This window comes from Mesoplodon bidens (assembly GCF_964165515.1).
Source record: "Mesoplodon bidens genome assembly, chromosome: 1".
NCBI classification, from domain to species: Eukaryota; Metazoa; Chordata; class Mammalia; order Artiodactyla; family Ziphiidae; genus Mesoplodon; species Mesoplodon bidens.
The window spans coordinates 73,604,900-73,626,173 of record NC_138176.1 but is presented as its reverse complement, the minus strand read 5'-3'; the positions used below and the strand labels follow the sequence as shown (position 1 = coordinate 73,626,173).

Sequence of the window (21,274 nt, the reverse complement as noted above, 5' to 3'; positions counted from 1 at the left end):
TTTGTATTATATTTATTGTTTGGTTGCTTTCTAAACATGTTAATAATATAATTCTTTTATAAGTGTTTAATTTTGACATTATTTTAGATACATAGAAGTTACAAAATAGTACAAAAATGTCCTGTGTAGCCTTAACTCAGACTTCCTAAATGTTAACATTTCACTACATTTTTTTCTCTCTTTCTTTTATCTTACACATATATGTGTATTTGTGTATAATATAATTTTTTTCTGAATTATTTAAGAATTATTAGTGTATATAATGGTCTTTTACCCCTCAATACTTCAGTTTTTATTTCCTAAAGTAAGGAATTTTCTTACATAACCACAAAACAATTATCAAAACCAGCAAATTAAAATGTTATAATACAGTTTTCTAGAGACCTTAAGCATATTTCTTAATTGCTGTGAGATTCTGTTTAATAGTATCGATTTGTGTTTTGCTCTTTGGGCCCCCTAGAGTCAGTTCTGTCACTCCATTATTGGGAATTATGGTTTGGAGTCATGGAGTATGTTTCTGCAGGAAAACATTGCCTAAAAACTTAATTAGATGTTTTTAAAAAAAGATCTCATTTATAAATTACCTTTTATCTTTGTAAGTTAGCTTATAGTTTTGTCACTTAAAATTTTCATTAGCTTGGCCATAGCTAATAATCTTAAAATAAATTGTTTAGTCATTCCTTCCTTTATTTATTAAGAAAATATTTATCAAATACATTTTCTTATGGCTGCTGGATATACAAACATGGATAAGATAGGTTCCCATTCTTCAAGAAGCTCATTGTTTAATGGGAAATTTTCTGTTTTGATGGCCTACTTATTAATGTGCATAAATTCATAGTCTTATAGTTTTACATACCAAAACTTGTGGTTGTAGGCAACAAACAATTGTTTTCATAAGCACAAAAACAATATTTTATAAAAATAGCCTACGCTCTATTTGTTTTAAAAACAACCTTTTGAAATAATAAAATTAAGTTCATAATAAAGTTCTGGTATCTTCATCATATGTAATAATTGCCTTTTAAAATAGCTTTTAGGCAGCTGTAGTAAATGTGTTTCTTCATTTTGTCTAAATTTGTATGAGAGAGAACTCCAAAAACAATACAAACAAAAATTACTTTCATTTTTTGCCTTTTACTAAAGGTTCTTTAGGTTATAGTGATGAATAGAAGAAAGGAAGTGATTTTTCTTAAAGCACATCAAGGATTTTGAAGAGTTGTGTTTGAATTTAAAATGCTTGGATAGAATTGGTCTCATGTGCCATTTGGTTTGGCTTACTTTGAAGTCTTTGACCCAAAAGGTCTGACCAGAAAGTATCAAAGAGCAAAATGTGAAACATTAGCCAGGAAAAATAAAGTGATCAAACAGCTAAGTCATGAAAGAAAATATTTACACCAGAAGAAGCTTGCAGTTGATTCAAAAGACAAATATTAAAGAACAACAAAGTAAAATGTTAACATCTGTTTCAAAATATTGTAAAGAGTTAGAAATTGGACATTCATTTTATTTGGCCAGTAGCTTAATACCTTGTTAAAGCATCAGACAGATGGTGAAAGCCACTTACATTTATCTCACCAGTCATACTCACGGCAGAGTTCCGGTAAGAGTGTTAAAATGCTATGCTAAAGAAGAGACACTTGTTGAAAGGAGATAATTTACATTAAAAAATCCTAAGTTTTATTATTTTTATTAATTAACAAGTCCTTGATAGAAAGGAAATTAGAATTTTGGGAGCAAAAGTCACCTCTATATTTCCAGAGATCACCAATCAGAAGTTTTAGATATAACAATTTACCCATAGTATTGCTTGACTTTTCACTACCCATGAAGTTATTTTGGGGTTAGATGTGCTGGAAATCAGGATTAAAAATGAACAGTTTACCTTCTGGATGTATCATGCTAATGATGACAAAGCTAAGACATTGCATACGTGTCATATTTTTCATTTTTATAATACTTCTTTATGTATTCACTAATATTTATAACAGTTTTGTGAGGTAGGCATTATTATTCCTATTTTATAGATTAAGAAACCCAAATCATATATAGAATATGTGATAGGACTGAAGTTAGAATACAGGTATTATAATATTAAGTTCATTGCTTTTCTACTAGACTTCACTTGTCTCCAGAGATTTCACACATTCATTTAGAAGATCAATATGATCACCTTAGGGTAAAATGACATCATAGTACAAATTTATGTGTATGAAAATGTGCCTCTTTAGTTATCAAGGAAATACAAATTAAAACTACAATGGTGTGTAGGTCTCACCCACCAGATGGCCAAACATTAGAAAGTCTGTCACTGCTGTCTAACAAGTGTTGGAGAAGTAAGCAGTAGGATCTGTTGTACACTGCTCGTGGGAGTATAAATTGATACAATCCCTTTCAAAAAACATTTGGCATGATATTATAAAGTTGAAAGTGCACATGTCTTATGGCCTAGAAATTCAATCCTAGGTTTATTATACCCTTGGGGAAACTTTTGCAGATGTACACATAGTATTTCTAGCAACATTGTTTATAATATAAAAAGACAGGAAATAACTTAAATGCCCATTGACATTAGAATGAATAAATTATGATATATTCATAAAATAGAAGTAAAAATTAATGACTTAAATCTACATGCAACTATATGGATGGCTCTTTTAAATAACGTTGATTAAAAAAGCAAATCACAAAGGAATACCATCAGCATAATTCCAATACTATAAAGTTCAGAAATATGCTTGACTAAACAATATACTTTTTAGGGTTGCAAACATATGGTAAAGCTATAAAGAAATGGAAGAGAATTATAAACACAAAAATTCCAGTTGTCTGTTCCTTTTGGGGGATACCAGGGAGGTATAATTAGGGAGAAGCAGAGAGGGACCTTTAGTGATAATTTCATATTCTTTACTTAAACTTCTTGATAGGTACATGGGTATTCTTTTAAACTTTATTCTTTATACCTTATTCATTTAATATTCTGTCTTTTGTATTTACTAAAGCAATTTTCAAAAAACTTGTGTTGGTGAAGGTAAGGGGAAGTAGGCACTCATTGCTTATGAGAAAATAAATTGCCATAACCTGAAAGGGCAACTTGGCAACATGTATCAAAATTTAAAATGCATCTACCTTATGACTTTGTAGTGCCATGTCTAGGAATTTGTCTTTCGTCTACACATACACATTCATGGGAAAGGGAATATTTGTAACATATCCATGTCAGCATTGTTTGTAATAGCAAAAGAGTGGAACTTCCAACATATCCTTCTTCAGAGTTGCATCAAGTAAATTAAATGCATCAATACAATGAAATTATTGGCAGTTTTCAAAAACAATGAGGCAAATCTATACTTATTTTTTTAGAATGATCTCTAAAGTATATTTTGAGTGAAAAAGGGTACAGAATAGTGCATATAGTATGCTTCCCTATGGGGCAATGATGATGGGTGATAAAGTTTATTTATACATACATGTGTGTGGGCGACTGGAGTACAGAGGTGGGAGAGAGTCTTACCTTTCAATTTATATATTTTTACAGATTTTGACATTGCTACTGTTCAAAAGAATAAATACTATTTTCAAAGATAATATATGCTTTAAATAAGAGTTAAGTATAAAGAGAAGATAGGCAGTAAGGAAGAAGGAGAAACGCCTGGAAACCTAGAAAGCTGCAAGAGGTCAATTTGTTAACACAGAGGAAAGCAAAGAAAGGAACTAATATTGCAGAGACACAATAGGTTTTAAATTATTTGAGACTCATGTATTTGCTCTTGATTCCTAGACATAAAAGCCTGTATTATGGTTAGTTTAGAATTCTTCCTAGAAAGAGTTGTTCATTTAATTGCATTGAGCTTTTACATAGGTCGTACTGTACTGATAGTAAAAACGTACCACCACATACTTCTTTCCCCCTTTCTAGCTCATAGTAATTATTCATTTCTAAAATATACCATTTTAGGTATCCATCATACTTGGCACCTGAGGTAATTGCGCAAGGAATTTTCAAAACCAATGATCATGTGCCAAGTGAGAAACCATTGCCTTCTGGCCCCAAATCAGATGTCTGGTCTCTTGGAATCATTTTATTTGAGCTTTGTATGGTATGTATAAAGAAATAGTAAACTCATAAAAATAAATTGTGTGTTTCTTAGAAAAGTATTTTTGGATGCGAAGGCTATTTAGTAATATCAATAGCATGTTTTAGCTTTGCAAATTGACTAGATAACAGGGAAATAAATCTCACTTTGACTTTTTTAAAAATCCTGTTTGACAATTTATTAGTATATTATTTTGGTATATCTAGAAATATTGACGCTTTTATTAAGTATTAAAAATTTACACTGTACTAAGTGTAAAAAATTAAGCATATTTAGAAACATTTACACTAAAACTGCTTACATGCTTTGGTATGTTTATGCTCTCTCTCCCTTCTGTGGTATTCTTTCTTCCTTAAATCCCTTCTCCTCTCTTATTCTGTCTCCTATAAGACTGACTTTGTAACTGAGTTGGCTTTTTATGAGGCCTTCCCGAAATATCCTCTATATTTATTAGGGTAATAAAGACTATACAGCTATTAAAAACAAAGGAATTAAAACTGCAGTAGCTTAAAGAACACAGATGTTTTTCTCCCTCATGTAACAGTCCACAGAAAGTTAGGGTGGGCTCTGTTCCACAGCATCATGCAAAAACTTAGGCTATCAGGAATGGCTCCACCATTCTCACCACCTGATTTCCAAAGATGCTCTCTTTATCCTCTTTTTTAGCCATAAGGAAAGGAGAGGAGTGAATTCATGGTAACTGTCTTTAAAAAGATGATGTAAAAGTTGCAGATATCACCTCTGTTTTTTTCACTAGTGGCACTTTACTCATGTGGCCACATGTAGGTTCAACAGAATACAAATGCCTAAATATTAAGAAAGAAGATCAGGATGGATTTGGAGAGACAACTAATATTTTGTCGATCCTCCCTCCAAATACCTGCCAGGGTTAGTTCCTGTCTTCTTTTCTCTCCTTTTCTATTTTAGCATTTCTCATGTTTGTCTACATGGACAATAAGGTCTTTAGAGGCACACATTTTTATTATTCATCTGTTGTTCTGTCTTCCAAGAGATTTTTTTTAACATCTTTATTGGAGTATAATTGCTTTACAATGGTGTGTTTCTGCTTTATAACAAAGTGAATTGGCTATACGTATACATATACATATATACATATATCCCCATATCCCCTCCCTCTTGCGGCTGCCTCCCACCCTCCCTATCCCACCCCTCTAGGTGGTCACAAAGCACTGAGCTGATCTCCCTGTGCTATTCGGCTGCTTCCCACTAGCTATCTGTTTTACATTTGATAGTATATATAAGTCCACTCTCTTACTTCGTCCCAGCTTACCCTTCCCCCTCCCCGTGTCCTCAAGTCCATTCTCTACGTCTGCGTCTTTGTTCCTGTCCTGCCCCTAGGTTCTTCATAACCAATTTTTTTTCTTTTTAGAATCCATATGTATGTGTTAGCATACAGTATTTCTTTTTCTCTTTCTGACTTACTTCACTCTCTATGTCAGAATCTAGGTCCATCCACCTCACTACAAATAACTCAATTTCATTTCATTTTATGGCTGAGTAATATGCCATTGTATATATGTGCCATGTCTTCTTTATCCATTCATCTGTTGATGGACACTTAGGTTGCTACCATGTCCTGGTTACTGTAAATAGAGCTGCAATGAACATTGTGGTACATGACTTTTTGAATTATGGTTTTCTCAGAGTATATTCCCAGTAGTGCTCTTGCTGGGTCGTACGGTAGTTCTATTTTTAGTTTTTTAAGGAACCTCTATACTGTTCTCCATAGTGGCTGTATCAATTTACATTCCCACCAACAGTTCAAGAGGGTTCCCTTGTCTCCACACCCTCTCCAGCATTTATTGTTTGTAGATTTTTTGATGATGCCCATTCTGACTGGTATGAGGTGATACATCTTTGTAATGTTGAATTGCATTTCTCTAATGATTAGTGATGTTGAGCATCCTTTCATGTGTTTGTTGGCAATCTGTATATCTTCTTTAGAGAAATGTCTATTTAGGTCTTCTGCCCATTTTTGGATTGGGTTGTTTGTGTTTTTGATATTGAGCTGCATGAGCTGCTTGTAAATTTTGGAGATTAATCCTTTCTCAGTTGCTTCATTTGCAAATATTCTCTCCCATTCTGAGGGTTCTCTTTTTGTCTTGTTTATGGTTTCCTTTGCTGTGCATAAGCTTTTAAGTTTCATTAGGTCCCATTTGTTTATTTTTATTTTTATTTCCATTCCTCTAGGAGGTGGGTCAAAAAGGATCTTGCTTCGATTTATGTCAGAGAGTGTTCTGCCTGTGTTTTCCTCTACGAGTTTTATAGTATCTGGCCTTACATTTAGGTCTAGAAGATTAATATTGATAGTAGTGTAAGTGATTGAGAAGAGAGAGAGGAATGGCAACTTGTTTTCAGTGATCTCTCCACCTGTAGTTCTAATTTCATAAGTCTTCAAGAGATTTTTTTCCTCTCTATTAAAAAATCAGAAAATCAGAGCCTCTTTTTCTCTATATAAAGACCAAGCTATCTTCTTAAGCCTTTTCCTTCTAAGTCTATTTAAATGATCATATAAGTTTAATTTGTTAATAATAAGAGAAACATAATGATAGCCAACATTTATGAAACATTTTCTTTATTCAGAAAATGCTAAGCACTTTTTTATACATCATATAACCTTCACTGCACCCTGTGTGGCATGTATAGTTAATATTCCAATTTATAAATGAGAAAAGTGAGGCTTAAGGTAGTTAAGTAATTTGCCCAAGTTATATAATTGGTGGTAGAAAGTCCAACTTGGCACTCGGTAGTCGCTCAGCACATGATCATTAAAGTTGTAAGTGTTTGATTCAAGACTCCATTCCAAGGAGCCCCTGAAGCCAGCTAATAAGGAAACAACTAAAATACAATGTATGTGTCTTATAAAGAAATATACCAGATGCTATGGGGACACAAAAATCGTTGTCTTAAGTCACTTTGGGAAGAGGAAGAAGTGTCATGGAATGTTTCTTAATGGAGATAACAGACTACCTGGCTCATGCCATATAAGTAAGAATTAACTGGGTAAATGAAAGGGTAATATGGCATCTTGGTCTTTTAATCAAATAAGACTCCTGGAGTTCCCTCTAGACAACCAGGTATATGTAGGTCTCAGAAATGAAGAATGCTTGAGATCAAACTAAAATGTAATGATCCTTCGATATATGAAATGCTTAAGTGTTAAATATTATGCAAATTGTAAAAAATGTTACATCACCAATGATTTTTCTTTAGTGGAGCCAACTCAAAAGATCTAATAAAACCTCTGAAGAGAAATAGAGATAACTGATAAAATCATTTTCAGTGCTGAAAAAGCAAGACCTCCCTGGGAAGAATGATGTAAATGTTAACAAGAATTTCTTTTCTCATTTTATTTAGGGAAGAAAACTATTTCAGAGTTTGGATATTTCTGAAAGACTAAAATTTTTGCTTACACTGGGTAAGTGTCTCACAATTCATTTTATCTTTCAACTATAAATATAATCTTTAGTGACAGTAATTATGCATATTGAGAACATGTTCTTCAAAATAGTGGATACACTGAAATATCCTCACTTTCTTTAATTTTCTAATGATCAGTGGTAAGCATTAACAGGACAGTTTAAGAAGTGCCTTTGAAGTATTATAGGACAGATTTCCTCATTCACTAAGGAATTATAATGTACATGGATATAATCTTAGCATGATCTAGCCAAGTAAACTAACTTGTGAAATCAAAATATGAGATTATAAAATTGTACTTCACTGTCACAGTTGCCTTCAGGCAATGTATTGTAACTTTTTTTTTTTTTTTTTTTTGCTGTACGCGGGCCTCTCACTGCTGTGGCCTCTCCCGTTGCGGAGCACAGGCTCCGGACACACAGGCTCCGCGGCCATGGCTCGCGGGCCCAGCCGCTGCGCGGCATGTGGGATCTTCCGGGATAGGGGCACGAACCCGTGTCCCCTGCATCGGCAGGCGGACTCTCAACCACTGCGCCACCAGGGAAGCCCTGTATTGTAACTTTTGAGCTTTCTACTTGGTGAATCGTGTGTGAATAGTGACTGAGGAAGAATGTTTATTTTTCCTTATAACAAGCTCATGTATTTTACATGTATATAATCCAAATATTTTTCATTCACATTTATAAAAATTTGTGTAATCCACTTTAGAGTGGAATAATTTAAGCACGTGTGGTAAAAAAGGAGAGAAAAACAGTGATAGAGCACTTTGAGTAAAAGAGTGACAGATTGGTGTCCAGGTTAATAGGGTCTACAAATAAGGATTTGTATAGAATAATATTAGTAAATATTAAATAATAATGAATTGTAAATAAAATTGCATAAAATTTTATAATATTTACCACTTTAATATCAAAGATTGATAATATAGCTATTAAGGAGTCTTAGAGATCTATAAATGTTGTCTATAGGTTAGAATTTATACTTTTTTTTAAATTAAATTTTATTTATTTTTTTATACAGCAGGTTCTTATTAGTCATCCATTTTATACCCATCAGTGTATACATGTCAATCCCAATCCCCCAATTCATCACACCACCAACCCCACCCTCCGCTGCTTTCCCCCCTTGCTGTCCATATGTTTGTAGAACTTATACTTTAAATCCCAGAGAAACGTGTGTACATTCTCCAAATTGTATTTAATAAAAATAAATTAGTCTTATAATCATAAAAATGTACTGAAGCCTTTTTAAATAGTAATATGTATATATACATATATAGAGAGAGGGGGGAAGAGAGAAGGAGAGAATCTTTACCTCCTTGAATTACTGATTTAAGGTGCTTTCAGTATCTATGATACAATTAATACTTAGTGTTTGAAGTCTTTATTTTTATCAAAGCATGTAAGGAAAGTTGAAAAAGTCTCAAGCTTTTTAATATTCCAAGTTCTAAAGCTGCATTACACAATTAAAAAAAATTTTATTAGAGTTCAATTCCCAGTTAGTCTAAGTTAGAAAAGCAGCTTTAATTCATATAATTTTTCTGTTTTATAGACTGCATAGATGACACTATAATAGTTCTGGCTGAAGAGCATGGTTGTCTGGACATTATAAAGGTTTGTCGTTAATCTGTTATTGAAAATTTATTTATTCTGCATACTTGGGATTCAGTAGCAAACTATTTAAAGCTATGTTTATTTCTGTTTAGATATCTGCTTTTTCACAGAGTGACAAACTAATATGAATTTCTTTAAAGTCCAAATAAAGACTTTCAAAAAAAGTCAAAACATTGTAAAGCAGCAAACATTTAAGTAATATAAATTTTTAAATGGATTTTTTAAAATAATTCTTTTCTCTCTCTATTTACCAGGAGCTTCCTGAAAATGTGATAGATCTTTTGAAGAAGTGCCTCACCTTCCACCCTTCTAAAAGGTTGATCAAGAGTTTGGGATTATTACTGAGATCTTAACATATAAGTAGTTAATTTTTTAATACTAATGGGTTAAATAAGAATATTAACATATATAGTAATACATGATTGCTATTGGTATCATAATTGTTAATTATGGCTTTAATGTATGGTAATAAAAGAAGAAAAAATAATTAACCATGGTTAGAAAACTGGCATATACCAAAAGCAGTTACTAGTTCATTTCCTAGCCTCCAATTAGAAAATCAGCTAAACTGTGGAATGTAGATATGCCTAGATACAAATGGTATGAGAAAAATGAGAACGAAAGTTTATTGGCAAATATGTATTATAGAAAAGAACTTAGATAAATGGTGAGGTAAGTTAATAATTGTTGATAATATAAAAGGATTTCTTAGAAGTTTTATTATTTATTTTCATTTGATGATGTCATTGTTAGCCATCCAGTTGTCCCTAAACTCAGTAAGTATATAATATTTGAAAATAATGTATTCTAATTTGTCTTTAGGAAAACATTTCCTAAAGAGAGGAAAGCATAGTTTTGGGTAAATATACCACATAAACTAAGAAAGTAGGAAGAAAATCAGAAGATGTTATCAGTTTACAGTTTTATTATTTAATTAAGGTGTTCAGTAAAGCAGGTATATGATGGTCAAGCTAAAAAGTAAAAAATGCAGATGCTCATATGTAATAATTTTTGATAGATCGTAAAGTACAAAAAGCACAACAAAGGTAAAAAAGTCAGCATTTATTTACAGTCACTTGATTCTCTTTTTAAAGGTATATATCTAGACTCTAATAAGGAGAACTTTATTATTTTCTATGCTAATGAGGTAATTTTGACTTTTAACTATCCCTTGAAGTATGCCATTATTCTAGGAAAATTTTAATGACTTTCATTCATGTTCCCTATTTTAAATATTTCTTAAGGCCAACCCCAGATGAATTAATGCAGGACAATGTGTTCAGTGAAGTGTCACCTTTATACACTCCCTTTACGAAACCTACCAGCCTGTTTTCTTCTTCTCTGAGATGTGCCGATTTAACTCTGCCTGAGGATATCAGTCAGCTGTGTAAAGGTAATGATAAATACAACAAAGGATGGAAGTAATTCTGGAAGTGATTAAAATATAACCTAACATTTTAGTCCTTTAAATTTAATTTCTTTGGAGCAAGAAATTTAAGAATCAAGGAAAGGAAGTAGCACCAAACAAAAATTTTTTTATTATGTAAACCAAGGTCTTATTTTCATCTCAAATCTTAATGCTAAAGTCAGATCTTCTAATTTCTAATGGAATTTCTACTACAACAATATTTGTATATCATATTTTGTAAAATTTATTTTAAATGATCTCAAAAAATCATATTATTGATAGGAAGTCCATATCATTATATTGCATGTTTGTAACAGAATATCACCTTTTCTCTTTTAATTCCTCTCTGAAGATTACAACTCTCAGAATGTGTGTTTTAGGGACACCAGTATGTTACCTTTATACTGAAAAATTATCAGGACATAAGTTGTGGCAGGAAATACTGAACATTGGTTCAATCAAATATTTATTGAGTTTCTACTATGTTCCATACACTGTATCTGCAAGTATCATTTTTGCCAAATGGGGAGGCAGACAGACATTCAGTCGCACAATTACTGTTATAAATGAAGGTTAGTATGCACGTTGTACAGTGGAAGCAAAGCCTCCCTGAGATATAAAGAAGGACTTCTCAAAAGAGGCAGAAATTGCCTCAAGACATAAAGATGGGACAGTGTGTGTTGGTTGCCTACCCAAGTGCTTTTTTCTGCCCTTCTTTCTTTCCTGCAGAGCTTGATATATCTCATATGTATATCCCATATGTCTCTGATACAGAGGGTAAAAATTACACTTTTTTCTCAAACTGAATACACAACCAATATGTATATCTGCATTTAATCCTCTGCATTTTGTAGTATGACTATTCTTTTTTTAAATAAGCAAGAGAATTTGCTTATGAAGCTAGACTTGGATTACCACCAAATGAGCAGATTTCCTCACCTCCCCTCCATAATCTTAAAAATTTATATATAGAGGCCTTAGTTGGGTTCAGTTGTGTATTCAATGCAGACAATCTCAACACCACATGTCTATCTCAAGGCTGTATTCTTGGAGCAGCTACTGGGAGTGGGGAAGGCAAGCTGAACGCACATTCCAAGGACAGGGGAAGGGGTGGGAGCCTCCATTTGCCAGGGTCCAGCTTGACATCAACTGGCTTTCATGTCTTTTTGATGACCTCCTTCAATAGCAGGAATACATAATGATGGGGTTCCAGGAAGGCCTCCCCAAGAAGTGCTACTCTGGCACACAGATTATTTTGAGCTAAAAATAAGCAAGGCCCAAAAGACTCATAAAGAACTTTTGGACTTTCCCCTAACTGTTTAAAAGAATTGAAGATAGAAGACCTGTTCCAGGAAAGAGTTATCACCCACAGATAATTACAGAAAATATGAACTCAGTGTGGTAAACAAGGAGCAACCTAGCAAGGCCCCTTTGATCAAAGTCCTCTCTGTGTAGTATGACTATTCTAAAGGGACTCTTATTATGTTCTTCAGGTTTTACTTTTTTATAATGTCAGCTATTATTGCCTGTTGCCTTTTAATAAAAACAGAAAGTGTGATAACTTTTTAATTTTCCATTAATAGATATAAGTAGTGATTACCTGGCAGAAAGATCTATTGAAGAAGTGTATTACCTTTGGTGTTTAGCTGGAGGTGACTTGGAAAAAGAGCTTGTGAACAAGGAAATCATTCGATCCAAACCACCTATCTGCACACTCCCCAAGTAAGGAAAGAAAACTTCTCTTGGAAATGAGAAAAATCTAGTAATAACTTCTTTTTAATTTGATATATTTTTCTTTTGGTAGACATTCCAACTAAGTGATTATGAAAGCAATTGGGAGTCAATACCTTGTTTTCTTGGCAGGAGTTCCTAATTGCAGAGTTCCCATCAGTGTTTTTATTATTTTAATAAATATGGTTTTTTAATAAATAATTTGTTTTATGATCTATTTGAAGTAAAGTTAATATTATGGAACATCTCACAATAGTTGGTGATCAATAAAAGAAAAAATATAGAAATCAGAAAGAACAGTAATGTTTAAGAGAGTTAATGAACTAGGCTAGTGTGCCCATTATGAGGAACTTTTTTTTTTTTATTTCTAATGATATTTTAAAATGTACTCAGTGGCCTTATTGCTTGTGCTAGAGATCATCATGGTGCTAAATCACTGTTGAGAAAAATCTGCGGAACTACCTAAGGTCTTGGACACCATCCTGTAAATTATCTAGAAGTTAAATAACAATACAACCCTAAGGGCCAAAATTGTCACTGTTCCATTGCTCTTCATATTTATTCATAAAGAAGAGAACCTGAATCTCTTTCCACCAATGCCTTAAAGTTTTAATTTTAGATTTTAGAACTAGATTTGATCTTTGTAGGTAACTGTAGAATTCATCTGCTGATCATTTTTTTCTTCACATGTAAATTTTAGGTTAACTATTTGAATATACCACTAGCTCTCTACTTTTTTCCCCTCTTAAGCTGATTTTTAAATATTACTTTAATTATACTGTTCACACAATGAATTAAGTAGAAAATTAGGAAATAAGATGATGGAAATTATAAGAATAAATGGTTTGAAGGATATAAAAATTCTCAAAAGTAATTCTCTAAAATTCTAAACGCATTTATTATTCAGTATTCTTTCTCCTGAGGAGTTATCATCATTAGCATCTTTCTTTCTTGTTCCCTTTATCATTTTTTACTCATATAAACTTCCTCAGGAACACATTTACATACTGTCAGGAGAGTATTTTAATCATTGCACCTGCATGAGCAAAGAGTATAAATCATACTCTTGTATTCCTAAAATGCTTTATATTTATATACTGTATTTATACCAACTCAACATATATTTAAAAATGAAAATTTTTTGGAGAAATTTCAACTGACAGTTACTTTTTTATTAGCCCATTCAGTCTAAAATTTCTTTTTTTCTTTTGTTGAAGAGATTGATGATTTAGAATAAATTTTCTACAAGAAACAATAAATCAGATTTCTGTGCTCATTAAAATAATTGTTTTTTTAATCTCCTTTCAGTTTTCTCTTTGAAGATGGTGAAAGCTTTGGACAAGGTCGAGATAGAAGCTCACTATTAGATGACACCACTGTGACATTGTCATTATGCCAGCTAAGAAATGTAAGAATGGTATTTTGGCAAATTTGCTTCAGAACTTTCTCCCTTCCTTCCTTCCTTTTTTTTAAAAATAAAACCTTACAGATACACATGAATCCTTAAATTTCTGCCTGGTACTATAAAATATGTGAGAGTTTCTTTAAGTTATGTGCCCAGGAGTGGCATTGTTGGAAAATAGGATCTGTACATCATCAGCTTAGTATATGTTGTTATATTGTCTCTTCATAGAAGTGGCCTTATCACTTTATCTTTTTACCATCATTGGATAAGGGTTCTCATTTGTCCACATATGTGATAGCACATGGTCTTATCAAATTAAAAATATTATTGTTCTGAAAGGTGTAGAATGGTATTTTGCTATAATACTAATTTTCAACTTCCTGATTATAGTACAGTTATGAGCCTTTTCATATTTTTTGCCATTTGCTTACCTCTCTGTACATTACTAGTTCATATCTCTTGCCAGTTTTTTTGTGTGATTTCTTACTGATTTGAGGACTTTTAAAAATGTATTCATTTACACAACCTTTGTTGGCTATACAGGCATACCTCAATTATCACACTTAGCTTTATTGCACTTCAGAGATATTGCATTTTTTACAAATTGAAGGTTTGTGGCAACCATGCATCAAACAAGTCTGTTGGCACCATTTTCCCAACAGCATTTGCTCACTTTGTGTCTCTGTGTCACATTTTGGTAATTCTTGCAGTATTTCAAACTTTTTCATTATTATTATATTTGTTATGGTAATCTGTGATTAGTGATTTTTATGTTACTGCTGTAATCGTTTGGGGGCACCACAAGCTATGCCCATATAAGATGGTGAACTTAATCTGTAAATGTATGTTCTGACCATTCCACCAACTGACTGTTCCATCTCTCTCCCTCTTCCTCAGCCTCCCTATTCCCTGAGACACAACAGTGTTGAAACTAGGCCAGTTAATAACCCTACAGTGGCCTCTAAGTGTTAAAGTGAAAGAAAGAGTTTCTCATCTCTCACTTTAAATCAAAAGGTAGAGATGATTAAGCTTATTATTGATGAAGATGTGTCAAAACGTGAGATAGTCCAAAAGCTAGACCTCTCGCGCCAAACAGCCAAACTGTGAATGCAAAGAAAAAATACTTGAAGGAAATTAAAAGTGCTACTCCAGTGAACAGTGGTCTTGATAGAAGATGAAACCAGCCACAACATTCACTTAAGCCAAAGCCTAATCCAGAGCAAGGTCCTAACTCTCTTCAATTCTGTGAAGACTGAGAGAGGTGAGGAAGCTGCAGAAGAAAAATTTGAAGCTAACAGCTCTTGATTCATGAGTTATAAGAAAAGAAGCCATCTCTAGAACATAACAGTACAAGATGAAGTCAGCAAGTACTGATGTAGAAGCTGCAGGAAGTTATCCAGAAGATGTAACTAACATAATTTATGAATGTGGTACACCAAACAACAGATTTTCCATGTAGATGAAACAGCCTTCTACTGGAAGAAGATGCCATCTAGACTTTCATAGCTAGCGAGGAGAAGTCAATGTGTGGCTTCAAAGTACAGACTGAGTCTCTTGTTTGGGGCTAATGCTGCAGCTGGTGACTTTAAGTTGAAGCCAATGCTCATTTACCATTTTGAAAATTTTAAGACCTTTAAGAATGATGCTCAGTCTATTCTGCCTATGCTCTATCAATGGAACAATAAAGCCTGTATGACAGTACATCTGTTTACAGCATGGTTTATTGAATATTTTAAGCCCACTATTAAGACCCACTGCTCAGAAAAATGATTCCTTTCAAAATGTTACTGCTCACTGACAATGCACCAGGTTACCCAAGAGCTCTGATGGAGATGTACAACAAGACTAATGTTGTTTTCATGCCTGCTAACATCCATTCTGCTGCCCTCAGATCAAGTCATTTTGACTTTCAAGTTTTATCCTTTAAGAAATAAGTAAGGCTATAGCTGCCATAGATAGCAATTTATCTGATGGATCTGAGCAAAGTCAATTGAAAACCTTCTGGAAAGGATTCACCATTCTATATGTCATTAAGAACATTCATGATTCATGGGAAGAAGTCAAAATATCAACATTAACAGGAATTTAGAAGAAGATGATTGCCCAACCCTCATGGAAGATTTTGAGAGGTTCAAAAATTCAGGACAGGAAGGAACTGCAGATGTGTTGGAAATTGCAAGAGAACCAAAATTAGAAGTGGAGCCTGAAGATGTGATGGAACTGCTGCAATCTCATGGTCAAACTTTAAATGACTGGTAAGGATTTGCTTGCTATGGATGAGCAGTGAGAGTGGTTTCTTCAGATGGAATCTACTCCTGGTGACGATGCCGTGAAGATTGTTGAAATGACAACAGAGGATTTAGAATATTACTTAAACTTAGTTGATAAAGCAAGCAGCAGGTTTTGAGAGGATTAACTCCAATTTTGAAAGAAATTCTGCTGTGGGTAAAATGCTATCAAACAGTGTTGCCTGCTACAGAGAAATCATTCATCAGAGGATATGTCAATTGATGGGGCTGTCTTCATTGTTGTCCTATTTTAAGGAGTTGCCAGAGCCACCCAACCTTCTGCAACTATGAGCCTGGTCAGTCAGCAAGCCCTCAGCATCGGGGCAAGACTCCCCCCAGCAAAAAGGTTATGACTTGCTGAAAGCTCAGGTGCCGGTTAGCAGTTTTTTTAGCAATAAAGTATTTTTAATTAAGGTATGTGTATGGTCTTTTTTTTTTCTACATAATGCTATTGCACACTTAATAGACTACAGTATAGTATAAACATAGCTTTCGTATATACTAGAAAACCAAATAATTTGTGTGACTCGCTTTATTGTGATATTTGCTTTATTATGGTCATCTGGAACCAAGCCCACAGTATCTTTGAGGTATGCCTGTATGTGGTGCATTTATGTTCTCATCTGTGGCTTTTCCTTTAATTTTTTTTTTTTTTTTTTTTTTGCGGTACGCAGGCCTCTCACTGTTGTGGCCTCTCCCGTTGCGGAGCACAGGCTCCGGACGCGCAAACTCAGCAGCCATGGCTCATGGGCCCAGCCGCTCCGCGGCATGTGGGATCTTCCCACACCGGGGCACGAACCCGTGTCCCCTGCATCGGCAGGCGGACTCTCAACCACTGCGCCACTAGGGAAGCCTGCTTTAACTGTTTGATGGTGTCTTTTAATGAATAGAGTTCTTAATTTTATCAGTGCTTTTCTTTATAGTCAAATATGTTTTCATATATTTTGCTTATTGTAGCATTTAAATTTAATGTTAACGTTTACCAAGGTTACAAATATATTTTTATGAAGTTCTTCTGTATATTCTTCTAAAAGATTTAGACCTTTTTTTCCATATTTTGTCCATTAATTCACCTGTAATTTTTTTTTTTTAGTAAGATGTGAAGTAGGTATCCAAAATCACACTTCATTCATAAGAAATAATCCCTTGTCTCAGCACTACATATTGAATAATTCACTCTTTGGTTTTTTGATCTGTAATGTCAACTCTCATGTATGTGTGGATATGTTTCTGAGCTTTCTATTCTGATCTTTGACCTATTGGTATAACCTTAGCCAATAACACACTATATTAATACGTAGTTTTATATGAGGTCTTGATGCCTAGCAGGGGAGATCCCCAGTTTGTTCTCTAACGTGAACTCTCTAACATGGAGCTCTTCTATTTGATTTTTATAATCATCTTGTCATTTCATTTTAAAAGTGTAGGATTTTGATTAGAATTGCATTGAATTTGTAGAGAATTGATATCTTCAACATACGGAGTCCTGTTTCTTGAACATGGTGTAGATATACCATTTATTTAGGTCCTATTTTATATCAATTTCCTTTTTAGTGTCTATATATGTTATCAGATTTATTCCTAAGATATTAAATTGTTGGTCTTATAAATAGGATGTTTCTTACTCTGAAGTTGTTTTGTTTGAAATTAATATAGCTGTTCCAGTTCTCTTTTAATTAGTGTTTCCATGGTATATCTTTATCCCTTTACTTTTAATGTATCTATGTCTTTATACTTAAAGCGGGTTTCTTTTAGACAACATAGAGTTGGATCTTTCTTTACTTTTTTTTTTAAGTAAATTTATTTATTTATTTATTTTTGGCTATATTGGGTCTTCATCGCTGCGCACAAGCTTTCTCTAGTTGCGGCTAGCAGGGGCTACTCTTTGTTGCGGTGCGTGGGCTTCTTGTTGCGGCAGCTTCTCTTGTTGCGGAGGCTTCTCTTGTTGTGGAGCATGGGCTCTAGGCACCCGGGCTTTAGTAGCTGTGGTGCATGGGCTCAGTAGTTGTGGCTTGTGGGCTCTGGAGTGCAGGCTCTGCAGTTGTGGCACACGGGCTTAGTTGCTCCGTGGCATGTGGGATTCTTAACCCCTGCACCACCATCTTGTTTACTTTGAGGGGTAATTTTGCTGGATACAGAATTCTAGTTTGGTTGTTTTTATCTTTCAATACTTTAGACATTTCACCCCACTCTCTTTTTTGCTTACGTGCTTTCTGCAGACCCGTCTGATGTAATTTTTATCCTTTTTAATCATAGTTATTTATATAAAATTCCTGGTCTGATAATTCCAAAATATCTACCATATGTGAATCTGGTTCTGAATGTCTTTCTTTTACATTTTAGCAGGCCTTACAATTTTTTTTGAAAACCCAACATGATATATTAGTAAGAAGAACAATTGTAAATAGACCTTTAGTGCAAGATTTCCTGTTTATCTAGTTGTTGTGTAGCTTTTTTGTCAGAGGGTAAAATTTTCTCAAGTGTCCTTGTTCTTATCTTCCTTACTGCCTTTGGGTTTCCCTGGAGACTCTTTTATATAGGGTCTGAGGCTTGCAGTTCTTTCAGCTGGAATCCCCTGTATTATACAGGAACTCTATATATGGAGAGAAGATAAGGGAGGGAGATAAGGTTGGAGGGATAATCCTATCATTAGGTCTCAGTATTTTAGTGAGCCTTTGTCTCTGGGCCTGAGCTTCTCAGCTTCCCTCCCCATTTCTTTAGGTGAGACAGGAAGGCTAGAGAGAGCTGGAATCGGGTACTTCTTATCCCCACATCAAAGACTAGAGGGACCTAGAATCTTGTATTTCCCTTACCCCAGGTCATTTAGACTGGTAAAATCGTTTCCCTTGAGGGCAGGCCTTTACTTATGACAACAGGGTACTCTGGGAGCAGTTTAAAGTGGTTACTTTGCCTCTCCTCCTGCCAGAGACAAGAGGGGATTTTTCTTAGACTTTCACCCTGAGAACCTGTTGGGACTTATGGAGGTAAAACTCAAGGAAGTGTGGAGTTTCCCCTCGGGCTGGGCCTCCAGAAGTTTTTCTCTCTCAGGTTAGTCCTTGCTAAATCTGCAACGATTAGTCAGTTACCCTTCAAATATTCTTACCAGGCTCCAGCAGTAGCTCCTGCTCCACCTTAGCTGTGATTGTCTATATTTGCCTGTCTCTCCAGTTTTCCAGGGAGCATTTTTGCCCTAATCCTGATGGCTCTAAAAAGAGTTGTTGATTTTCAGTTTCTTCCGTTTTTTTTCTTGCTGTTAGGGCAGGAGGGATAACTTCCAAGCTTTTGAGTGTTGGACTGGAAGCTAAAACTCCTAGCCTTTTTATTGTTAGTCGTCTATAGCCAAAGATAAAATAGATAATTTCCCTTGTTGTCTGTCTCTAGGCTAGCAGTTCAGCGCCCTCTCCCCACCCCACCACCAGTTCTGTCTTTACTGGGGTGTAGCAGAGTCTCCTCCAATTTGGCTGCCCCTTTAATCAGGTGCCTGAGCCTATGTCCCATTGTGCTCTAAAGCCCTAGGCCACAGTTATCAGTAAGTATACTTTAGTGCTAGCTTACCTCCTTTCTCTCTAAACCCAGCTTTGTGTCTTACGTCATTGCATTTTTGTTACTCTTAGGCTTTTCCTGTCATTTAATATTTTACACATTATACAATAGAGGGATGTTAGAATCTCTTATCTGCTATAATGCCAGGAACAGAAAATTAAAATATATGATGATTACACCTGATACCCTAAACTTATCGTCTCTTTGAAGAGAAAGAATGTGTACAGTGGACAAAATAAGTAACAATACATGGTGGTAAACAATAAAGTATATCCAAAACATATGGTTTGAACTGATTGTATCTAACTCTTAATTTGTTTCTTTAATTTAAATATAATCCAAATTATATGGATACAAGTTGAATGTAGGCTTCCATTTTATTTACTTCCTCAGTTCCCTTACATTTCCAGTTCTGAAATTTAAAATACTTTTTTTCTATAATTATTCAGAAAAAATATTAATGTTGATTTTTAAAATGTGGAAAACAATAATTTTTACCTTATACTTTTCTGTATAAGTATTTTTGCCTTTTTTAAACCCTTAATATGCTAAATTTTTAACTAGAAAAAAAGCAAACAACTTACTAATAATATTTATGACTTTCAGGGCAGTAAAACCTAAGCTTTAAAAAAATATATACGTTAATAATGCAGTAAAAATTGGGTAAAATCTTATTTTTCAACTTAGAATTTTAATAAGTGAAAGAAATACTTCAAGGTTTAAGGGCAAAATGGGATAAATACATGTCAAATTTTAGAGAAAAGTTAGGCATAAATCCAATGTTTGCCAGATTCTCAGTGTTGGGTTTTCTTTGGCTTTTAAAAATTCTGAGAATAACTCACATGGATGAGTGCACAGTGACTTTAATCAGCAGAAGGTCGATGCTGGCTACACACCGACTTCAATCTTCTGTGTCGGTCCCCAGAGGAGCAGACACGCTGCCTTCTAGTTGGAAGTTGAACTGAACAGCAGGGCAGCAGGCAGGGTGGCATTAACTTTAATCACCCTACTTAGCGTTTGTCTAAGATTTTACTTTACTACTGCCTACCTTCTTATGTTTTTGGAGAATATCTGTAATTCTGGCAATGTTATTATTTGGAGTAACATTTATTATAATGCCTTTATGAAAAAAATAAAAGAACTGAATTTTGTCAGTTGATTTATCAGCTGTTTGAATCATCTATATTCAAAGTATGATGTGAGAAATTCTTTTGAATCCTGTTTATTAGCACCTTACTTTTGTCTTAGTTTGTATTAATGTCAAAACAAAAATAAATCTGACTTTGAGGGATATGTATGCAAAAGTACATTTTAAAATAATATTCATATAATTTTTAAATATCCATTTATTAAATTTCATACTAATTTTAGTATTTCTGAATTGTGTTTGGAAAACAATTATTATAGGTGTCTAACCTTTACAAGAGATACCTGGAGGTTAAAAAATCAAAAACCAAAAAAACGGTTCTTCACAGCCAGATTTAATCACTGGAGGCGTGGTATATTTGCATATTTATGTTAGGAATGAATTTTAGATTCTGTCTTATACTTTTCTTGGTACCTTTATAAATTCATAATTTTAATGTTATTTTTCCTTTTAAATATGGATCAGCCTTTCTGTCTCAGATCCTAAATATCACAAATACTTTCTCTAAATTCACAGAGATTAAAAGATGTTGATGGAGAAGCATTTTACCCACTACTTGAAGATGAGTGAGTATATCGTCTCCTTTTACACTTATTTTTCC

General features: G+C 34.0%; 1 protein-coding gene across 4 annotated transcripts in view; it reads left to right on the top strand.

The window, feature by feature from the left end:
• TBCK (TBC1 domain containing kinase) overlaps window positions 1-21,274 on the top strand; it is a 237,684-nt gene that overhangs the window by 48,712 nt on the left and 167,698 nt on the right. For 3 of the 4 annotated variants that reach the window (XM_081226526.1, XM_081226527.1, XM_081226528.1), the window contains exons 6-13: window positions 3,959-4,100; window positions 7,476-7,536; window positions 9,090-9,151; window positions 9,406-9,467; window positions 10,396-10,544; window positions 12,143-12,281; window positions 13,599-13,698; window positions 21,190-21,239. In XM_081226526.1, the coding sequence (XP_081082652.1) occupies window positions 3,959-4,100; window positions 7,476-7,536; window positions 9,090-9,151; window positions 9,406-9,467; window positions 10,396-10,544; window positions 12,143-12,281; window positions 13,599-13,698; window positions 21,190-21,239 (765 nt within the window). The remainder of the gene's footprint in view (window positions 1-3,958; window positions 4,101-7,475; window positions 7,537-9,089; window positions 9,152-9,405; window positions 9,468-10,395; window positions 10,545-12,142; window positions 12,282-13,598; window positions 13,699-21,189; window positions 21,240-21,274) is intronic. The other variant, XM_081226529.1, reaches the window with a different exon arrangement.